General features: G+C 32.8%; 1 protein-coding gene across 5 annotated transcripts in view; it reads left to right on the plus strand.

The window, feature by feature from the left end:
* DYM (dymeclin) overlaps window positions 1-24,951 on the plus strand; it is a 525,071-nt gene that overhangs the window by 189,704 nt on the left and 310,416 nt on the right. For all 5 annotated transcript variants that reach the window (XM_031945966.1, XM_031945964.1, XM_031945968.1 and 2 more), the window contains 2 exons: window positions 13,097-13,279; window positions 14,029-14,207. In XM_031945966.1, coding sequence (XP_031801826.1) covers window positions 13,097-13,279; window positions 14,029-14,207 — 362 coding nt within the window. The remainder of the gene's footprint in view (window positions 1-13,096; window positions 13,280-14,028; window positions 14,208-24,951) is intronic.

Consider the following 24,951-nt stretch of genomic DNA (forward strand, 5'->3'; position numbering starts at 1 on the left):
ATTTCTAATTTAAGTACTAATTGGACTAGATGACTTCTGAGGTCCCTTATGTCTCTGTGGTTTTCTGGTAACTACAGTAACGGTGGGGCTTTGATAGAGAAACATGATAGGGACTTTTCAGGGGAAAAGAAAAATGAGCTTAGTCATATTAGCTCCACCTAGGTGACAAGGCTAGACAGAGAGCAAAGATAAACCACTGCTACAGTAGTAGTTTTGGTAGAGAGAAGGGTTTTACTCTCAAACCCACAAGTTTTGTAGGAACAAAATCCACAAGAGGAGTGCTATGATTTAGGAAACTTGGCATGTAATGTCCTATAGAAAGCAATTTTGCCAGATGATGGTGTGAACTCACAGTAGACCACTAGATCAAATGCCATGGTGACATGTGCCACAATTACCATCAGTCAAAAAAAGGGAGGCATTCCCTACATGTCTGCTAATTCCTTGCTATTTATTTTTTTAACTTCTTCCGCTTCCTTCTATATATATGTTTCCTGCAGAGCCTTGCTCTAATGTCATTCCTTCTATAAAACTTTTTTTGTGATTTCCCACAACTTCAAGTGATTTTTCTGTACTCTAATTACAATGGTGTATTGCATCCTAATTACTGAAATTTTAAATTCTGTTTTATATTATGCTAATCTTATATATTTTATCTTCCTTGCTTCTTGATAAACTTCCTGTATATAGGATTGTCTTGTCCATCTTTCTATCTTTCAGAAGGCATAGCATGAATTTCTATAAAGTAAAAGTTGCTAAGTATAATGTGAATGAATTAATACAGTCTCATGCTTTGGCTGCTAACATACTTAATGGTATAATACAGTAATCATTTGATTTTATATGTATTCAATTAAAATATTCTTATAAGTATAGTTATTGTGTTCCTGATAATTTTGTTTTTGTGTATTCAGAATGTGTTTTCAATGATAGATTATTTGCATTTAATAATCATTGTCTCATTAGATTTGTATTATCATTCCTGCAAATCATCATTCTGATTTCTTTCCCAAGATTAAATGTCCCTAACTTATTTTATTCTTTAACCCTTAGTAAATATTGATTTAACCTTTTTAATTCTTTCACTTCTAAAATTCCAAATTTATTTTAATTTGAAGTGTTATTTTTATTCCAGGAACATAAAAGATACTACTTTAAATTTTCTTGGTACCAAACTAAAAATCTTTGAAGCAGAAGAAAATACTGTAACTTTCCCTTTTTTTTTTTTTTTTTTTTTAAACAAACTTGCCAACAGGAAAATGTAGTTCTATAGTAGAATTCTTGGATAAGAGATCAGACACTTGGATCATATGAAGACATGAACTCTTTTTTTTTGGGGGGGGGGGCAGAGGGAAGAGTTCTAGCCGCATCTATAGACTGGCTTATACTATCATGTGGACAATTAGTGGCAGGTTGCCAAGTTTCTCCCTACAATGAAAGAAGATGCCTCAGTTGCATTTGCCAAAAAAAAAAAAAAAAAAAGCAAGAAAGGAGATTTTAAATAAAATGCATAGAAAACAGGCTGATTCAGTGCAATGTAGAAAAACTTATAAATGTACCAAGATTCAAATGAATTTTTTAAAAAGAATCAAGCTAATAAGTTAACATTTTAAAATGAGATTCTTTTGGTCAGATTCATCCAACAATGTGTAGTCAGTTTTTATTGAATCACACTAATGAAGGTGAGCAGTGTTGCAAATTAAATTTTAAAAAAATTTTTATGTTTTGCATTAGAAAGCAAAATTTAATTTCCTGATTATTTAGTGGGAAGGGAAAAGAACCTATAACCAAGAAACTTACTAAATAAAGCTTCTTTCCTTCCATCTATTCTTCCGGCTTCCTACTTTCTTTCCTTCCCCTCCCCTCTTGTCCTTTTCTCACCTTTTCTTTTTCCATCTCATATTTATTAATTGCATATTGTGCTCAAGATACTGTGCTATTCACTTAAAACAAAAACATCAAAAATGTAGTTAGTTCATGCTTGCAAGGGAATTATAATCTACGATTTACATTAAGAGAATAATTCTAATCCTTATATGTTTTAAAGTAAGTGTAATGCAAGTTAGAAAATGATTAAGTATATAAAAGACTACGAATTTTAAAGTTCCAGAATCACTTGTATATAGGAGGGTTAAAACTTTTCAGTTCATATCTAAACAATGGCCTTGAAGGATATGGCTCCCGTTCTTTGTACCTTTTCTTCATGTTCTTTGTCCAATTTATACTCTAATCAAACCAAAATATTCCACCTTTCATCATCTCATCTTACCTTTTCTTAGCTCAAGTATTTGTGTATTACTGCATACTGCCACGACAAGAAATGACTCCATACCTCTCCTGATTTGTAACTATCAACAGTGTCTTTTCATCCTTCAAGTTGCCAACTGTGAGAAATTCTAAACTGATAATACAAATGCAGGAGTCATCTCAATAGAGATAATGAAGTAAGAGGAGTAGATGATATTACCAGTGAATATAAAGAGAAGATGACCAAGGACAGTACTTTCAGTGATGCCAAATAAAGGAAAAAAGAGGAACTTTCAAAAGAGCTCAGGAAGGAGTGGTCAGAGAATAAAAAAGCTTCCTGAGAGTAGTGGTGTCACAGTAGCCAAAAGAGTGGCCTAATTCAGCCTCAGATTCAAAGGGTATAAAGAGTAAAACTAACTGATTTAATAATTGTTCATCAGTAATCTAGCAGAGAGCAGTTTTGGTAGAGTGACAGGGAGTAGAGGTCAAATTGCAAAGTATTTGTGGAATTGGCAAGTGGTGAAGAAGAGTAACTTTGAAGAATTGTATTTCTCAAAAAGGATTGCTCTTTCTTGAAGTTTAACAGTGAATGAGAGGAGAAATATGATATTAGAGTGATTTGTAGTGTTAAAAGAAGATATGGCAGAATATGAAGAAGAAAAATATCTATACCTGGTTCATACTAACCATTTAAGAAATGCTTGTTGATTGAATATTTCTGTTGTTATAGAAGAGAAGACTGAATATAAGAGACAGAATGATATAGGGTATAAAGTACTAGAAGAGATAGGTTATGAGACTTTGGGGGAGAGATAGAAAGGTTTAGCCTTGGCAAGGATGATGGCAATCTAATCTTAGAATAGAGATCATAATTGAATATAATAAAAGAATTTTGAGAAGTAGAGAAAATAAAGAAGTTTAAATCTAATTAGCTTCAGTTTTCCCAGCAATAATGAACACGGTATTTGAAGTTAGAGTCTGATTCTGTTACCATGAGAAAATCATTTAACTTCTCCTAGTTCCATTTTTCTCATGTGTAAAAGAGGAGTATCACTACAATATTACATACTGTTAAAGTTAGAACTCTTCTTACATCTTTTTTTAGTAGCCATATTTTCTTTTTATTTGAATTTTTGCAGGGAAAACATGCATTTTATAATATCTGTAAACACCAGAATATGTTTACACTGACTTGAATTTAGTACTTTTTGGAATGTTGGAATACTCATCAAACCCAATATAATATACAAAAGAGAGAGATGCATTAGATTAAGACATTTTATGGTTAAAAATACTTATAGCAACAGTTTTGGAAAGTTGATTTATTAAATCAAGGCATTAGTCATTTTATTACTATAGCAAAACAAGACCATTATATCATTGTAATCATTTGTATCATTGCTTTCATTTCTGAGTATAACTAGTCGTCTTATTCTGCTCATTCATTGTAAGCTTTCAAGTGAACAAAACATGTAAAGATAATTTTCAGCACATTTTGTTATATTATGATCACAGTGAGAAAATAGAAAATAAATTTCTGTGACATCAGGCCTACTTTTCTATTTTTATCATCAGACAAATCTTAATACTAAAAAAATTAGACAACGGATTTTTTTAAAATTGGGGGTATTCATTTTTAATGTCTTTAAGAAGATATGTGAATACTGAATCAGTGCATTACATGTCAAAAACTGTGTCATACCTATATATTCAGTGCATTCTCAGATATTTCAGCATTTTAAATGGCTACCATAGATATCACACAGTTGATTCAGAGCTTTCTGCTTATGTGTGCACATTTTTCAAGAACATTTAATCAGTGTATGAAAATTGCACCCCTTTTAGAATGTAAACTCCACATTCCTATAGAAAATAATATGATGATATAACTCTTATGAACATTTTCATATATCTAAAAGAGCTATATCAATATGAGCTATTATTATAATAATAATAGAGGAGATATCTTTTTAGTTTTTTAAAACTTTTTTTGTTTTAGATTCAGATTATCTTCCTTCTTTCCCCCATTCCCATCAAGAAAGCAAGAAACTCAAAACCTATTATACATATGAAGTCATGCTAAATATTTTCACATTAGCTATATTGTATATGTGTATGTGTGGGAGGAGTCAAACTTTTAAAAAGTGAAAAAAAATATGGTTCAATCTGTTTTCAGAGTTCATCAGTTCTCTCTTTGTAAATGACTAGCATTTTTTTCATCATGAGTCCTTTTTGGAATTGTCATGGATTATCGTAATTTAACTAAATCTTTCATAGTTGATCATTTTATAATATTGCTGCTACTGTGTACAGTGTTTTCCTAGTTTTGTTCACTTTGCATCAATTCATATAAATTTTCCCAGGTTTTTCTGAAACTATCCCTATTGTCATTCCTCACATCACATTAATATTCCATCAAAATCATATAATATAACTTGTTCAAGCGTTCTCCAATTGATGGGCAACTCCTCATTTTCTAATTCTTTGCCGCCACAAAAAAAGAGCTGATGAAACTGCTTTTGTACCTATAGTACCTTTTCCCTTTTCTTTGATCTCTTTGGGATACAGATCTTGTAGAGGTAGTACTGCCTCAGAGTCACAGTTTTATGGCCCTTTGGGCATAGTTCCAAATTGTTCTCTAGAATGGTTGGACCAGTTCACAGTTCTACCAGAAATGTGTTAGTATCCCTATTTTCTCTACATTCCCTCCTGCATTTATCTTTTTTTTTTTCTGTTGTATTAGCCAGTCTGATGGGTCTGAGATGATACCTCGGAGCTGTTTTTAATTTACATTCCTCTAATTATTAGTGAAGAATATATCTTTTGAAAGAGAAGGCAGAATTCCAGTCAAGCATCTTGAGAAGAGAGGAATAAGCTTTTAACAGACACTAAAGAATGTAATTAGTTGTCAGTATTAGTTGTCAGTAATTAGTAGTCAGTATGTCAGAATAAGACCACTACTGACGAATTAAGCGAATTAAAAGGATTATAATGCAGCCATGAAAATCCTATTAGCTAATAAATTGTTTTATATTATTAGCAAATATTTCATATATTTAAGAAGTCCCTAATATACACATAACCACAAAAATTGTGAACAAATTCATTTGCAAATGTATCATATAGAACTAGTAACATTTTTCCATAGGAAAAAAATCATAAATGACAATTAAGTGCCTAATCAAACAATTAATTTTTCATTAATTCCACTCATTATGTAATTGAAACATTAATTTGTAAATAAAATCATTAAATACTTTCTGTATATAAAGCACCATGAATACAAGTATCAAAGCAATGTCTATTCTCAAACAGATCACATTCTTTTTTTAAATAGTATTTTATTTTTCCAAATATATGGAAAGAAAGTGTTCAACATTCACTTTTGTAAAACCTTGTGTTCCAAATTTGTCTCCCCCCCCCAAAAAAAACCAGAAAGCAATTTGATATAGGTTAAGCATATGCAATTCCTCTAAACATATTTCCACATTCATCATGCTGCATAAGAAAAATCAGATCAAAAGTGAAAAAAAGTCAGAAAGAAAAAAAGCACAATTAAATAAATAGCAACAGCCATCACAAAAAAAAAAAAAAAAAAAAAGGATGAAATACTATACTTCGATCTATTTTCAGTCTCCAGAGTTCTCTCTTTCTAGCTGTGGATAACACATTTCCATCACAGATCTATTGGAATTGCCTTGAATCACCTCATTGTTGGAAAGCAGCTCACCTTTTAATAGGAATTAAAGGAGGAGGGTGAAGCTGCAGGATTGATTTAGAAGCCCAGTTGTCCTTTGAATCAGCTGAAGAGAAGATAAGGCCCAATATAGATTCCAATAAGCTGCTATGTAGAAATGAGAAAAGTCAGACTTGTATTGTCAAGTTTGCTGTTTTAATTCATTCTTGAAGAAGACTAAAATAACATCACTATGTTGAAGCCAACATATAGTGTGTCCAACTATGACTGATTGGACCAATATCAACTTTGAAGTCTCTACCACAGTTCAGGCCTGAATAGTCCATATGAACATTTGGAACAGAGATGTCTCTAAATGTGTACATCTCATATTTCTTTTGAGCTACTGCAGTTTTGCTTTGCTCACAGAGCATAGTGCCTTTGATACAGTATGCTATGCTAGGTGGTTAGTGTCTTCCATATCACACAATCAATTCCAAAGTTCTTCAGGGAGACCTTGAAAGCATTCTTGTATTGCTTCTTCCAACCACCATGTATTTGCTTTGTGTGAGTTCTCCATAAAATAGTCTTTTATACAAATCTATTTGGGATTCAGGAAGCATGGCCAGCCCATTGGAGTTGTTCTTTCTGCTGCAAATTTTAATGCTTAACAGTTTAGCTTGAGAAAGGACCTTCTCCCTCCTCCCCACCTCGTACGCAATTTGGCGCCTTATTTTGCCAGGTAATCTTTAGAATCTTTTTAAGGCAACTCAAATGGAAGTTATTTAATTTCCTAGCATGGCACTGCTATATGTTCAGGTTTCACGGCATACAACAGTAAGGTCAGTACTGCTATTTTGTAAACCTTCAGTTTGGTAGGCAGTCTAATACTTCATTTCTCCTTTTTTTTTTTTTTTTTTTTTTTTTTTTGGAGCTTCACAAACACTGAGCATACTCTGGAACTGTGTGATTCAACCTCATCATCTGTGTATATTTCCCTGTTTTGTATTGTTAGCATATATTCTGTATATTTAAGAAGTCCCTAATGTACACAGCCACAAAAATTGTGAACAAGGTAAGTGAACATATCCACATTATTCACACTTGCCATAGCCAGTGGTTTCATTTGCGGATGGTATGATGGTAGCTGGTGGAGAAGCTATGTTGTATTGGTTTTAATTGTTGACCCAAATAGAACCTACTTTGTGGCGTTGCAGCTTCAGAAGTTGCATTAAATGCATATTCAACTGCATGCAAAGAAATCATGCTTCAATTCTTCCTTTACTTTAATCTTGGCTTGTAGCCTTTTCAAGTTAAATAATTTACCATCATTGTGATAGTTGATCTTGATGTTATTTTTGTGCTTGTTGATGGCATCTGACAACATTGCTAAAAAAAATTATGCAAAAAAAGCATGGGAGCAGACACAGTTTTATTTTATTTTGTCAGTGACTGGAAAAGTACAAGAGCATCATCCATTATTCAGAAGTTAGGCAAGCATGCCATTATAAAATTGACCTACAATACTGATGAACTACTCTGGGTAATAACTACCCAGAGTACTACCTGGTAAGTCAGGTAAACACCAAAGCTGGATGAGTTGCCTTGTAAAAGGTTCAGCAACCTTCATACCAGTAACTGTTTTTCACAGAATACACCCTACTCCACATCATTTCTCTTGATTTATCCATATTTATTTGATGTTTAACTTCCCTGGGCAATCAAATTTAACTACTTTTCCATAAGCCCTAATGAATGATGGTATCAAAGGTCTTGATCAGATTGATGAGTATTGTATATAGACCTCTGTTCTACTCCTGGCATTTCTCTTGGAGTTGTCAAACAGCAAACCAACTAATCCTTAGTCCTTTCTGAAACTACACTGGCTCTTAGGTAGATCTTCTAGGTGAAGGATCAGCCTATTAAGGAAGATCCTGGCAAGAATATTGCCAGCAGTGACTGAGAGCCACTACCCTTGTGATTGGTCACAGGACAATCTTGCCATTATAATGATGGGCGATGAGGCATACTTGAATCCCAGAGTGATACCCTTCTCTTGCCATATAACTCAGAAAATTTCAGTCAGTTTTTATATGAGGAGTGGACCTCCTGCCTTGTAAATATCAACCAGAACAGAATCAACACAAGGTACTTTGACACCCAAGAGGAGCCTGATAGCATTCAAAATCTCTTCTTCAGTTGAAAATTTGACTAGAGAGGGATTGACTCAGCCTGAGTTATATGGTCCCTGGCTTCAGCATTGATTGAAGGTGATGTTGAGAAAACTATGGAAGTGTTCAGCCCATCTCTCCAAATTCATGTCTGTATCGCTGATCAATGTGGTTCCATCAGCACTGAGTAGTTGAGATATAGCATATATCTTTGGCCCATAATTAGCCCTTAGCGAGTCATAAAAATGCTTTGAATTGTTTCTATCAGCATACAACTGAATTTCATCTATCTTCTTGCTGAGCCAAGAATCCCACATCTCTCTAAACTTTGTTTGCATTTTACTTTTAATGGAATTAAATGTTTTTTTCGTAGAGATGGATGAGCTATCATGTTGGTAAACCCATTGGAGTAGTCAATTTTCATTTAGCCTAGATGAGTAAATGCAGTACTGTACACCAAATCTCTGAAAACTACCCAGTCATTTTCTGCTCTATTGTTGCCAACTGTGTTGGTTTAACTTTCCCTCCAAGTTAGCCATGAATTGTTCTTGCTGTTGACATTAAGTCTTCTTTTGGCTTGGGGCTGCTGTTTTTTTTGGGTGCAGATGTTTAACTTGGAGGATGAATATGTGATCAGTCTGGCACTCTGAGCCTTTGCGTCTCCTTTGTCACTTTCATATCTTGCCCATCTTTTCTCCTTACAATAACATATTCTATTAAATGCCATTGTTTGCTGAGAGTGCATCCATAAAGTTTTATCACATTTAGGCTAATGAAAGTATTGGTGATGCTGATACATTGTTGGTGGAATTGTGAATACATCCAGCCATTCTGGAGAGCAATTTGAAACTATGCTCAAAAAGTTATCAAACTGTGCATATCTGTTGATCCAGCAGTGTTACTACTGGGCTTGTATCCTAAAGATATCTTAAAGGAGGGAAAGGGACCCACATGTGCAAAAATGTTTGTGGCAGCCCTCTTTGTAGTGGTCAGAAATTGGAAACTGAATGGATGCCCATCAGTTGGAGAATGGCTGAAAAAATTGTGGTACATGAATATTATGGAATATTATTATTCTGAAATAAATGACCAGCAGGATGATTTCAGAAAGGCCTGGAGAGACTTATATCAACTGATGCTGAGTAAAATGAACAGGACCAGGAGATCATTATATACTTCAACAACAATACTATATGCTGATCAATTCTGATGGATGTGGCCATCTTCAACAATGAGATGAACCAAATCAATTCCAATAGAACAGTAATGAACTGAACCAGCTACACCCAGCAAAAGAACTCTGGGAGATGATTATGAACTACTGCATAGAATTCCCAATCCCTCTATTTTTGTCCACCTGCACTTTTGATTTCCTTCACAAGCTAATTGTACACTATTTCAAAGTTCGATTCTTTTTGTGCAGCAAAATAACTGTTTGGATATGTATACATATGTTGTATTTAATTTATACTTTAACATATTTAACATGTATTGGTCAACCTTCCATCTGGGAGAAGGGGGGGTGGGAGGAAGGAAGGGAAAAGTTGGAACAAAAGGTCTTGCAATTGTTGATGCTGAAAAATTACCCATGCATATATCTTGTAAATAAAAAGCTATAATTAAAAAAAAAGTATTGGTGATGAAAAGGTTATAAAGCATAAGTCTTCAGGAGTATTGACTATTGCTATTGCTGTTTCTGTTTCTGACTCTATTCCTCCCAAGGACTCCCTTCCATGTCTGCTAGTCTGTGCCTACTTTTGTATTAAAGTCACCCAGGATTATAAGCTTATCCTCTTTTGGCACATGGTTGATGAGAATCTCCTGGTCTTCATGAAATTTTTCTTAGAACTCCTCAGGGTTTGTCTTGGGGGAGTGGGGCATGATGATGGTAGCATAGTGTTTTTCCACAAATGGCAGTCACATTGTCTTCATGGCTGTCAGAACAGATTGTTCTTATCTATCCACTCTGCTAGGGGATTTCGTCATATATGTAGGCTAAACATTTTTCTAACTTGCCAGAGGGATTGAGATCCCTCATTTTCCCGTAGTCTCATATAGCCCATCTGATGAAATGGTTTCCCGGGTTGTGACTTTCATATGTACTATAGCTTCTTGGAGCCACAAGAGAGACTTGGGTAAGTCAGGTAAACACCAAAGTTGGATGAGTTGTGTTGTAAAAAGTTCAGCAACCTTCACACCAGTAACTGTTTTTCACAGAATACACCCTACTCCACATCATTTCCCTTGATTTATCCATATTTATTTGATGTTGAAGTATTTAACAGTATAAAGGATTTGGTGGTAAGAACTTTCTTTTCTATGTCTTTAGAGTGTCTCTTGAGAAGGCAATGGCTATAGCACCAGCAGAGGAGGTACCTGGCTGAATTTCAACAGGACTTGCTTCCCTGGATAATGGAGGTGGAGGAGTGGGGAGGGTCCATCAGACAGCATTTGCAATGGCTATTATTCCAGAGCTCACATGGGCTGTGTCCATCATGATCTGAGGTGGTAGTTGTGGCAGTGGCGGGTTTGGCCTTTCTTCTTCATTTTGCTTTGCTGTCTTTCCCACAAAAATGTCTTTTCACTTATGGTCAATTCATGTGTCTCACCCATTGGTAGTAGCAATGATGATTGTCATTGAGACTGTTTCCCTGAGGGGAATGGTGACCATACTAATGTTGGTTTGATTCACTAGTATTGCAGAAAAATTGAATGAAATATTTTATTTCTCATCAACACTGTTACTTCAGGATAAATAATTTTGACCAGAAAGAAAAGAATGGGGGTTAGAGATTCTGAGGGGAAACCTTTGATTCCTTTAAAAATTGCTGACCTGGGGGCAGCTAGGTAGCACAGTAGATAGAGCACCAGCACTGAAGTCAAGAGGACCTGAGTTCAAATCCAGCTTCAGACCTTAACATTTCCTAGCTGTGTGACCTTGGACAAGTCACTTAAACCCCAATTGCCTCAGCCAAAAAAAAATTTTTTTTTTAATTGCTGACTCTTTCTTCTTTGGAATATTTTAATATTTCCAGGAAAATATGCATTGCTGCCTTATAATTCTGAAAATAATTTTTCTGGTAATATGTGAGAGAATTGACAACATTTTTAATGTGGTGATAAGATAATATGGTGAAATTATGATAATATGATGATAAGATTGAGTAAATCCTTAGAAAGGAGTATCATGGATCTCTTAATCATATGAGAGTTTCAAACTTTTAAAAAATTTTAATTTTGGAGGACAGGGTATCTTTTCCAATGTCTCAGCAGGTTCTACTTCTGAAACCTATCATGTCTCAAAGGGATTTTTAAAAATTACAAAATTTATCTGCATATAAAACCAATTCTTCTGCCTCATCTATCTCAAGTACAAGGCCAAATTGTTTTCCGTTGTCAATAATATTTCTAGTAAAATTCTTGTCTCTCTAGACCCCTTAAGTCATTAAAACTAAAGGCAATGTTTGTTTTTCCAACTCCCATTCATGTTGGTCTCTAAGATTCCATGCCAAAACTCCCTAGTATTTTTTTACAATTATTATTTGCTTCCTTATATTGAAAAATGTCTGTGTATCACTCATATATGAGAAAATATTGCCAAAGTATAACTAGTTGATGGATGTGGTGATGGGCAGTGGATGAATGACTAATTTTTATGAAGAAGTTTCAGAAATAATGTCTCCTCTTTAAATTATGATAATCTGGTTAATACCTTTTATGTCGAGAAAAAAGTGATTATTTGGCAGATTATCAAATTGTTTAACCTCAATAATTTAATTTAATCTACCCTCTTTTTTCACTTCCTATCTCTCACCTTAATTCTGTTGTTCCTCTTCCTCTGCCTCCTCGTCCTCCTTTTCTTCCTTTTCCTCTTCTTCCTTCTCATTCTTCTTTTTCTTGTGGTCGTTGTTTTTCCTTCTCCCTCTTATTGTAAATGGGTGTCCTTTTATTCTTTCATTAGATAATTTCATTCTTCACACTGCTCTTAAGAAAATTTTCTAATGTATGGGCCTGGTTGTATTCCACTTTAGCTCAAAAAAACTTCATTGTATCTAGAGCTATTACCGCCTGAGAAAAATTCAAATTCCTCATCTTATCATTCAAGACCCTTACTCCATCATGCGGATCAAGTCATCCATTTAGGTTTTATTTTGGGCCTTTTGAATATTGCTATTCCTTTGTAATCAGAGTTTTTTGGATTGAGTGATTTTCCTGGGATTCAGCTTCTTTGTGCTTTGATGTGAGGGATACTCAATCACCTTTGGTGTCCACTTGTCACTCAGCTCTCACTTGTGACTCAAAAAGCTGTAGCATGTAGCCATCCCCTGGAATACTGTTTTGCCAGATGGACTGAACCAGGCTAAGAGTAACTAACAGGCCTCAAACCCTGTGAGTTAAAGGGATGTCTACCCCAAGCATTTGAGGACTTCCCCCAGTGGAGTGGCAGAAGAGAGCAATTTGTCTCAATGGTTACAAAGCACTATGGAGTGCCTGGAGCCTAGTCAGTCTTCAAAGACACGAAGATCTACTACATTCCAGGCCATCTTGCCCCTGGGTTCAAATAACTGTGGAAGAATGAGTGATGCTGACAACTTTCTGCAATTCTTCCTCACTTAAATCCAATTCACAAGCAAGTCAAGAATAGCACCCTATGATGTCATTGGTCCTCTTCAAAAATGAAGGAGAAACAACAGCAGAGATAATATAGCTCATAAATCAACAGATTGCAGTTTAGGATCCCGATTTTCTATATTGATTTAGACTTTATTCTGCATCAAAGAGTTTATATACAAACAGAACTAAATTCAGATCTTCTGATATAATAAATTGAATTATTTATTCACTTGTGTTTTCATTGATCAGAAAAAGCAAAGAAATATCATAAAGTCAGTTAAACTTCCTAAAATAAAAAAAAAGTATTTCTGATTATAAAATGTTGCATGTCATAATATTTGTATTCTTCAATAAGTTATGACTTAAAGCACCATCTCTTCCTTTTTAGCTGGCCTTTGGACAGTCTTCACCTTGGGTGGAGTAGGAAGTAAACCAGCACCTCATCAGGAACAGTCTTCACCTCTTGCTAGTCAGAGCCTCCTGCTCCTACTTGTCCTGGCCAATCTCACTGATGCTCCTGATACCCCAAACCCCTACAGACAAGCCATTATGTCATTTAAGAACACACAAGGTTTGTAATGCTTTTCTGATTTTTATCAATTTTGTTTTGTTCTCTTTCTCTTTATTTCTGATACTGGAGATTTTAACTGTGTAATGCAGTCATAATCATGAGAAATTTTAAAGACTACTAAACCAAGTCTCCATTATTGAAATAATAACATGAACCTGATTTGAGGACTGTAGTTCTTTAAATTCACATTAAATTTAAATTAAATGAAAATATTTTTATTTACTCTTGTACCTTTTTGAGTAATAGCAAGATTGAAGACATTCTGTATAATAGTAAAATTAAGTCGACTTTGGGTATATCCATTAATAAATAGTTGTGTCAATAATAGAAAATACCAGATAGTCTAAGATTCATACTTTAGGTTATAACATCATTTGTATTGTTATTATTTAATTTTTGATTAGTATGTGACCAAGACTCTAAGTTTCACATTATAGTATGAATTTAGAGTCTTAACAATTTTCTTTCCAAACTCAAGAAATATGTCCATAGTAACAGATCAACTAATTAGCATAATATAGATCCAAGCCCAGGTCTTCTGATGCTAAAATCCAAAACTGTGACTTTTGCAAAGGATTTGAAGGTGATATTTTTTTCTATAGCAAATACATTTGAGTTGATCTATAATATGAACAAAGTCAATATGTATTCAAATATAATGACTTTTTCCTCAGACCAAAATATACTTAAACAGAAAAAGTTGTTCCATTGTACCTTTATATAATTTGGGTTTGTATTCTTTATTTCAGACAGCACTGCTTTTCCCTCTTCAAATCCACATGCTTTCCAAATTAACTTTAATAGTTTATATACAGCTCTGTGTGAGCAGCAGAAGTCAGATCAAGCAACTCTTCTTTTGTATATGTTACTACATCAAAATAGTAATGTGAGGACATACATGTTGGCTCGCACAGATATGGAAAATCTTGTAAGTATTATATTTCATACCTTATATTTTTTGTAACTTTTGAATTATAATTTTTAAGTGAGAGAGAATTATCATTATTTTAAAGCACTTTTATTAAACATATCTTAAATATAACAAAGATATTTCATACTTTCATAAAATTGACCAGTGCTTTTTTGTACCATTTTTGACTGTCAAGTGTGGTAAGAGACTATATAGTCACAAAGGTATTAACTTGGGATCACTTAAGTTTCATGTTAAGAGATAGATAAAATATTTCTATTAAAATAAACACAACTAGGATAAGAAAGAAAACAGTAGTTTTGGGGGATGGAATCTTTGTAACCTATGTCTTTGATGAGATATGTTGAAAATTGCTATAGAACTAATACAAATGTAAAAGATTAAGAGCTATTTCTATTGGACAGGTTGTCAAAGGCAACAGTTATCAAAATAATTGCAATCTATTACCAACCACATGAACAACTCCAAATTTATTAGTAATAAAAAAATTCAACTCAAAACAACTATAAGGTATTTTACACCCAGAAAATTGGTAATAATGACAAAAGATTGAAATATTCATTATTGGAGGAATTTTGGAAACCCCATCATATATTTGATGTAGTTATGGTTATATCAGCTATTCTGGAAAGCTATTTGGAATTATGCTAAAAAAGAAAAATGAATAAAATGTCCATTTTCTTTGACCCAGAGTGTCCATTACTAGCCATATGTCCCAAGAAGGTAAAGTATAGAATTTTAAAAAAATTCCAGTGTACACAAATACTTGTATCACTGCTTTTTATTTAAAATAATTTTTGTTTCCTCTTTATCTCATGCTTTAAAAAAATTTAAGTAGATTTTTATTGGCATATTTTATTTTTCTACCACTTAGATTTCATATCTTACCTATTTCCCTATCTCAAAGAACCAATTTTTTTTTAAATAACAAAGATTTATTTTAAAAGAAAAAAAAAGAAAATTCAAATCAAAATAAATATGTCCAAAAAATCTGATTCTATATGCACTGTTAACACATTAATGGAAATCCTTTCCTATTCTTTTATTCTTAAAAAAGTAAAGGAGTATCTTCTCATATGTCTGTTCTTTGGGGCCATTAATAAAACAAGTCTTAAAAAGCTAGTCACAGCAATATAATAAGAAAAGGAAGTTGAAAAAATAAACACAAAAAAGAAGAAACAAAATGTTTACATTTTGTAGATATGTTTATATTTTTATAGATAGATAATCATATCATCTATGAGTAGGGGTGTCAGATATGTAGCACAACCCTAAATGGGGAATTGATTAAAAAGTCATTAGAAAATACTTAGCAAAATAAATTTAAACAAACAATATAATGATAATTTGTGGTCTTCTAAATCAACATGCAGCCTCAGAGACTGTCTATTTGAATTCAATATAATTGATGTAGAAAATCCAAACGAGATGACTAAAACTTAAACAGTATAGAAAAGCATTAAAAAAAATTCACATAAATCACCAGGAATTTGCATGTTACAAATAAAATAAGATTTCTGATTTTTAAATTTCCAGGGATTTTTTGGAGACATAGAAATATACAAAGTATTTTGGAGTCTTTCTCTTTCGATACAATAATAACAATGTCGATATGATTTAAAAATTCACTTTTCTGAAATAACAGATTTAAATAATCAAGTAAGTAAATAATAAAATATAATAAAAAGACAATAGGGCCTGAATTAATTTACACTATTCAATGCCATAACAATCAAACTCCCAAACAAAGACTTTATAATAGTGATGTCAAACTCAAATAAAATTGGAGGTCTACCTTCTGCATATTGATTTAGAAAAATATAAATTAATATTATCTGTATTGTGTTATATTGATATATATTTTGCTAAATGCTTCCTAATTACATTTTAATGTGGTTTCTCTTCTCTAGGACGCCATGTACTTTTATAGAAGCATAAATCTACAGGGTAAAAAATCAAAAATCTTGAGAAAAAAATGGAAAAATGTAGAAACTCTTAGTACCAAATCTCAAATTATATAAGAACAAGAGTCTTTTCCCCCAAAAGATGAAGAGCCAAAAAATATGAATGAACAGTTTTCAAAACCGTTAACAACTTTAGGGAAGTTTTAATTATATAATCAAAATAATTAATAAGATAAACACACTTCAAATAAGTTCTAAAATTCTACCTCATTCTCATCAGACTACAAAAAATGACAGAACAATGACAATTGTTAGAGGGATTATGGGGAAATAGGCAAATTAATTATTTTGTAAGGCTTTGAATTGGTCATTGGTCCAGCCATTCTGGACCAGTTCCAATTATTTTGGAATTATATTTTAGTGTCAATAAGTCCTCAAATATTACTACTAGATATGCTTTTCAAAGAAGAATTCTTTGCATTCTTTTATAAATAAAGAAAAATTTTATAAATAAAAAAATTCTTTTATAAATAAAAATATTTATTTTATAAATAAAATCAATAAAAAATTCTTTTTATAAATAAAAAATAAATTTCATTTATGCAGAAAAATTTTGTAGCAGTAATTTTTTAATAAAAAAAAACTGGAAACTGAGGGCATGCCTATAAAATGAGGAATGACTAAATTATACCACAAAAATGTACTAGAACATCATTTTGTAGTAAGGCAAAGACAAAAGGAACAGACTTAGAATAACTTAGGAAGACTTGTTTGAACTGATGAAGAGCGAATCGAGTAGAGCTAAGAGAATTATTTATATAACAACAACATTGTAATAATAAAACACCTTTGAAAAACCAAGAATGCTGACATTTTGCTGATATTTATTTCATTGTTCTTTATTACTATGAAGGGAATGTTTGCCATTTTATTTAAAATAATAACTTTCTGTTTTTCAAGGTTTCATTAACTTTATAAACAGGCCTGTGTTCACATTACTATTTGACATGACTTGATATATTAATGTCTGTCTGATTTACAAAGATTTTCTTTATTTTATATTTGATGACCCTTTCCCCTCTCTCTTTTTCTCTCCCCCCCTCTTTTATGACTACATATCTATAGTTGGCATCTGTTGGAATAAAAACTAAACTAATATGATTACTCAGATTTACTTTGGTCCAAATTAATTACATTTTAGTTATGTCATCCCGAAAATTGTGTAGTCAAGTGATAATTTTCTATTTACATCCATTAGTTTTCTAGAGATAGGTAGGATAAGTCTAGAATCTGAATGAATTGAGTTCAAGCAACTACTTACTAACTATGTATTCCTGGGCAAGTACTTAATTGTCTTCCATAGTTTCCTCATGATCAAATAGGATAATATTTTTAAAGGGCTTAGTACAGTGTATGACACATAGTAAGTACTTAATAAATACTTCCCTTTCTTTTCCCATTTCTAATTCCTAATTTCAGAGATATTTACACAGAAATAAACTTTGGCTCCAAAATATCATTTTACACATAACACATAAATTTATTTTTAAACCACAAAAAATTGTTTCTTTAATTGTACCACTTAAGATCATTTGTCTTCAATAAAATTCTTTTGATAAGCATCAGCCACATTGAATCATAGTTCTTGGGTTTGTTGTTGTTATTTTTGATACATTATTAAAAATTACATTGTTTTAATCAGCAAAAATCTGTTTTCTCTCTGCTCTCCCCTAAAAAAAAAATTGAGGGAAAAAAAAAACTAGCTACAAACATATTATCAGGCAAAATAAGGCTTCATATTCACCACATCCATAAAAACAGTATATCTAACTCTGTCTGAGTCTTTATCAAGAAGTGGGTAGCATATTCATTTTTAGTCATGATTGGTTATTACACTCCTCAGAGTTCTTGTGGTTTTCAGAATGGTTTGTCTTTTCATTAGTATTGCCATTGTATAAATGGTCCCCATCATTCTGCTTATTTTACTCTATATCAGTTTATCTAAGATTTCCTAAGTTTCTCTGAAACTATCCTCCTTATCATTTTTTCTTTCTCTACTTCCCTCTCTCCTTGCCCCCTCCCTCCCTCTCTTCCTCCTTTTCTTCCTCCCTTTTTCCCTTTCTCCCTCCCTTCTTCCCCTCCTTCCCTCCTCTCTTCCTTCATTTCTTCCCTCCTCCCTTCCTCCCTCACTTCCTTTTTCCGTCCTTCCCTCCCTCCCTTCTTCCCTCCTCCTTCCCTTCCTTCCTTTCTCCCTCCCTCTCTTCCTCCTTTCTTCTCTCCTTTCATTCCTCCCTCCTTCCCTCCCTTCCTCCCTCTCTCCCTTCCTTCATTCTTTCCTTCTTTTCTTTCTCTCTCTGCCTCTGTCTCTGTTTGTCTGTCTCTCTTTTTAAACACAGTTATGTTCTATCATATAACTTGTTTGTTTATTCCCCAGGAAGGAATGGGCAGTAATGGGTACGTCCTCAGTTTTCAGTTCTTTGCCACTTGAAAAAGTTCTATAAATATTTCTGCACATCCTTAGTCAGAATTAGTTTTACTCAGGATTAATATTTCCATGAATCTATTTTCTCTCTTCTCTTTCCCTCTGCTTCTCTATTGAATAAAGTATATTTCTGTTCTCAATTCTGTGTATATGTATCTATTTGTGTGTGTATATGTAGTCTTCCCTCATTTCTCTCTGACCCCTGAAGATGATATATAGTTCAAGGAGGATACGAATATCATCTTTTCATAACTACAATGTAGACAATTTATCCTTATTCATTTATTAGTTTGTTTGTTCCTTTATTTTTTGTCATTGTTGTTTGTCATTGTTCCTTTATGTTTATCTTTTATATTTCTCTTATATCTTTGTTTGAATTAAATTTTTTTAATGAAGTTCTAATAATTTCAAGAAGGAATCTTTGAAGTCTTCTATTTCATCAAACTCCTTGTTTCTTTTGTAGGATAATATGTACTCAGTTTTTCTGACTAAGTAATTCTTTGCTTTAATAATCCTATATTCTTTGCTTTCTGGATACTGGGGTTTGAGGCATACAACTGTTATTTGCTTTAGATCATGCTCCTTTCTCAGTATACAACCTAGGCCAGTTACTTAAATTTATCTCTGTTCCCTCTTCATTCCTCTAATATCAATGTCCTAGAACTTGGTAATGAGTAACAAAGCTGTCCTTTGACACCTGTTCTTCAACCCCATATAAGTTTAGGAATCATGGACTTCTTGCTGTGGTGTATTACTTCTCCTTGAGCTAGAATCTTCTTCTCAGCTTGCTCCTAGGTAGAAACCCTTCCCTCCCCATCCTCAGGGTCTGCAGGCCTCTGTTTGTTCTGGTGCATTTTCAGGAGTTTTTTCTTTTCTTTTTTTCTTTTCTTCTTTTTTGCTTTGTTTTGTGGGTGAAGGAGTTGAGAAGGAACTCAGTGTATTTCTATTTCAGTATCTTGGCTCTCGTTGTTGTATGCTACTTTTTTTCCTCTTGTTATACACTATTAAAAATATGTATGTGTATACACAAATGCCATTTAATTAATTTGCACTCTTGATAATATTCAAACAACTTATATGTTTAACTGTTCTAATTGCTATTAGGATAAGTTACTCTATCATACATTCATCAAGTATTTGCATGACACCTGTTATTTGCAGAACAAGGTAAACTATCTTTCAAAAAGAATTGGAACAATATAAACCAACTACTTTGCAATGATATATAAGAAAGCTTTTTTATATTTTGCAAGGTGTTAATATCACAGGATCATAGAAATGGAAAGGACTTTCATAATTATCTTGTCCAATTATCTCATTTTACAGATAAGGAAACTGAGGGTCAGAGAGACCGAGTTTCCCAAAATTATCAAATTGATAAGTAAAGCTAGAATTTATAGTCAGGTTTTGTATCTCCAGATATTGTTTCTACCGGACAATACTTTCTCCCTCAATTAAACTTCTTTTAAACTCTTTTACTGTTTGTTATAAAAATGCCTAGAATTTATGTAACACTGATTAGGGATCAGAAACTGTGCTAAATACTTGACAATGATTATCTCATTTGATCTTCACAAAAAACTCTGGGAGAAAAGTGCTGTTTTTATCTCCTTTTTACAGATAAGGAAGGTGAGGCAAATAGAGGTTAATAGAATTATCCATTGTTACACAGCTAGTAAGTTTTTGAGACCAGATTTGAACTTGGGTCTTCCTGATTTCAGACCTGGAATTCTAAGTACTTTTAAATTTAAATAAGAGTTTTGAGCAATGTGTTTTCATTCTGGCATCTATCTTATTGTTTTAGTCTAGCTTATGCATTTACTTTCAGATACTTGAGTTATAAAGTGCTTAAAATTCAAATTGGGCTTAATGACCACAGGGGGAAAAATAAGATTTTCTTTATAATGCCATATATCCAGTGTGCTGCCAATAGTATCAATTGAATTGTATAATTATTGTTAGATCTTCTTTCCAATTGATTTAGAGACCTACATTCCTTGATCATCTGATCAATGGTCATTGTCATTAAGATTACTAAAGTGTCTCACCATTCTGATTTGTGAACTGTAATGGCAGAATATGGTAAATTTTGCCATGAGGACTGTGGATCACAATGTGACTTTGTTCTTGGGTGTACAGACCCAAATTGATCATCTTTTGACATTTCAGTTCAGATTATGAGAGACACAAAGGTCAGTTTACTTTTGTTTATAGATTAGGAAGCTAAGTTCTTTGTCATGTTAACTGAGAAGTCAAAGAATGATTTTTTTTTTTTCTGGCATACTGTACTGGGAAGTAATGGCCTTGATAGAAACTCTAACTTCTAGTTTTACATTTTTAGAAAGCTAGAAGTTTAATTGGGCAAATCAAAGTCAGTTCAGTGTATCAACACTTATTAAGCACCTACCATGTATCAGACACAAGCAGTAAAAAGAAAAAGCAAGAACAATCCTTGGATTTGAGGATCATATATTTTACTGGGGAAACCAATACATAGAAATCATTACACACAAAATAAAAACATCCAACAGAGATGGAAGATCGCCCTAGAGGAGAAGCCAATGGCAATTATGGAGACTCAGAGAAGTCTCCTAGAGAAGGCATTATTTGAGCCAAGTCTAAAAGAAAGTTCCTGAGTGGTTTCCCTCAACAAGTTTACATTCTCTTAAGGCAGATACCATGTATATATTTTCTTTCTTTTCACCTTTTTCTTTTTCTTTCCCTCCTCATCCTTTTGTCTCTCTCAGTTCCTCTCTATCTGCCTATGTTGTCTCTCCTATATATATATATATATATATATATATATATATATATATATATATATATATATATATGTAGAGCACACACACACACTTTTTGTGAAAGGCTTTAAAAGAATTTTTATTTATTCTTAAAAACAATTGTGAGCCATCAAATTTTATTGGGTTGAAAAGTGATATGGGCAAGTCTGTACTTTGCGAAAATCTCTTTGGAATTTGTGTGACTGATGCATTGAATTGGAAAGAGATGAAGTAGGAATACTAATTACAAGAATATTGTAATAGTCCTAATAAGAGGTTCTGATGACTTAAAGTCGTTTTTGTATGAGTAGAGGGGAAGAGACCTATCCGATATAAGGTTGAAACATTAAAATTTGGCACCTGACTTTAGATTTATAACCTGACTTTGGATTTATAGGGTATGGATGAGTGTGGAGTTGTAGATAATGCTTAAGTTGTATACCTAGATGACTGAAAAGATCTTGGTGCCCTTAACAGAAATTGAGAAGTTTAAACATATTTGTTTTGGATGAAAAATAAGGAATTCTGTTTTGGACATGTTGAATTTGAGGTGCCTATGAGACATCTGGTTCATGATTGTCAATAGGCATAGTTTGTGACTTAGAGTTAAAATCATGTTGCAAATACTGATAGAAGGTAAAGTTATTTCACTCCATTTTAGGCTTCTTAGGAGGAATTGTCATTGTCTAAAAACCAGTTGATATCTGGAACTTGATATGGGATACCCAGCATTGTATTTTAAATTCGTATAATTTTCCCAGCAAATTATAATTTATTTTTTCTTTCTTTCCTTTTTTCTTTCCTTCTTTTTCTTTCCTTCCTTCCTTCTTTCCTTTATAATTTATTTTTTCTTTCTTTCCTTTTTCTTTCCTTCTTTCTTTCTTTTATAATTTATTTTTTCTTTCTTGCCTTCTTTCTCTTTCCTTCCTTCTTTCCTTCTTTCTTTCTTTCCTTCTTTCTATTTCCTTCCTTCTTTCTTTCTTTTATAATTTATTCTTTCTTTCTGTCTGTCTGTCTTTCTGCTGTCTTTTTTTTTTTTTTTTTTTTTTTTTGGCTGAGGCAATTGGGGTTAAGCAATTTGCCCAGGGTCATACAGCTAGGAAGTGTTAAGTGTCTGAGATCAGATTTGAACTTGGGTCCTCCTGACTTCAGGGCTGGTGCTCTCTCTACTGCATCACCTAGCTGCCAGTATAATTTATTTTCAGCAGCATCTTCACAAAGAAATGTTCCACTTAAAATCCTTGAACAAGCTAGAAAACTATAGAAAAGGAAAAGCCATAAAATGAAATTTTAGATTCATATGTGCTTTATGAAAACCATAATTCCTAGTGCAGAGAATTGAGTGATTTTTGTTTACTTGTGTATTGGGGTACCTTATTTTCTACTTTTTTTGTGAATGCTTTCTCCCACTCTGAAAAGTCTCAACTAATTTATTTACTATACCTTGAGCTGCATCTTTCCACTTCTTTTTCTTACCCCTTCTTTGGCCTGGGAAGCAAAATTGGCAGCCTTTATATGTGATTTTCTTACTTTTGAAATTTTTTTTTTCCGCCTAAACCTTCACATACTCATAACTTTTTTTAGTTGAAAATTTTAAATTATTTTAGTATGTTTTAAACTGGAATATAGCCTAATTCTCTTTCAAATCCAAGAGTTTGTAAGTATTTATATCACAGATTAGCCTGTCTTAAGTCACAGTGTTTCTCTACTGGAAATAAGTGAATTATACTTGTTTTACATTAAAGCCATCAACTTTATCTGATTTTTTTTTACATAGTATTTTAGTTTAAAACCACAGGGTATCATTTTTCCCCCCCAATTGATTACTAAGTGGAACTGTTCAAAAATAATCCCAACAATCTCCAGAATTTGTTTATACAGTTTTACAAATTAATATCTCCTTAGATATTATAAATTTTAGAAGATCAGTGTTGGATGCAATAGTATTGGAGCCCTTCACAAATTCCTGAAGAAAATAATTACATTGATTCAATAAATACTAATTTAACTACTGGTAGGTTAGTGCACTCAGGTGAAGATGGGTGTCTTGAAGAAATAGTTTAATCCCTGCATACTTGTTGAAATCTCTGTATTCTAAAATACTTAAAGATATCTAAAAAAAATTGTTAAGAGAGATACCTTGTTCACAGAGGTGGTTTATTGTGTGCCTAAGGTTTATAATATATTCTATATATATGGATCCCTTAGATTTTTTTTTCCATATACAATGAGAAGCCATAAGATATAGTGCAGAGAGCTTACCTGAGTTTCAAGCCCTGGCAATGACACATACTGACTATATATCCCTGCACAAGTCATTTAACTTCTCAGTGTTCTAGGCAATAAGATGCAAAAGATGTGTTGATCTGAGTTGTTTTCAAGGAGTGTTTTCTCAACAGAAGCTTCTCATACTAATAAAATCACAGGTGTGAACATCCCAAGTCCTGACAAATATCCTCAGATGAATATTTATGAAATGGGATTTCTATCTATCCCCACATACACACTCATATATATGCTTTACTGTAATATTACAAGCTTTTATTAGCTAATAATCTGGGAAATAGTATTTTTCTTCTTTTAGGGAAACTGTGGACAAAGACCTTTTATTGATTCCATATCTGTCAAATTCAGATTGGCTAATTACAATATTCCTATTTAGATTTCCCCCTGCCATTTGAATTGAATGCTATATTTTGCGGTTTGGGCATGAGCTTCTGCTCAGTGGCACTGCCTAATCTGGAACACTCTCACACAATTGCCCTTTTCAGGAGATTTGGATCTGAGTCTTAGGGTATCTGGATTTGGATTGGACTAGCATGTTAGCTGTCATTTAAAGTGACTTTGAAATCACTGTATATCATATATAACCTTGATTCAATTGTTATCTGTGAAAAGCTGATTGAGTATTCCTTCCAGTCCAAGAGCTTAGCTCCTTTTTTGTAGGTGCTAATTACTTTAGAATCACTGTGACCTTTAACTTGAATCTAAACTTTCTTATCACCCTGGAATCAACTTAAAACCAATTCACTTTCACAAATGTTGTTGAACCCCCTGCTATGTATAGAACTGAGCAGAAAATGTTAGTGGAGATATAAAAACATGGTATTTATCATCATAGAACTTACAATTTAGTGGGGAAGATATAATATTTACAAGAATAACTGTAATATCTTTCTGTTCTTTGAATTAAAGATGATCATTCTTTTATTTGTAGTCTTGTTACCTGAGTGAATATACTTGATACTATTATTGTTTACATACTTTTGATTGTAAACTTGACAGAGCCCAATTGTACAGAGTATAATTATCAAATTAAACCATAGTTTAACTTAAAAAAAAACTGCATGTTTCCAATATATAAGTGAATTAAAATTATCTATGTGTATATGAATAAATATATGCATATATATAGTTATGATATTTAAAAATTACCTCAGGAAACTTGCTTTGTGGAATTAATTAATTATAATGGAACATGGAAATTACTATTATTCATTGCATTGTATTAGTGATTTTTCATCTTATGTCAATAAATCATAATAGTATTTGTATACATACATGAAAATGATAAA

This window comes from Sarcophilus harrisii, chromosome 1 (genome assembly GCF_902635505.1).
Source record: "Sarcophilus harrisii chromosome 1, mSarHar1.11, whole genome shotgun sequence".
Taxonomy (NCBI): domain Eukaryota; kingdom Metazoa; phylum Chordata; class Mammalia; order Dasyuromorphia; family Dasyuridae; genus Sarcophilus; species Sarcophilus harrisii.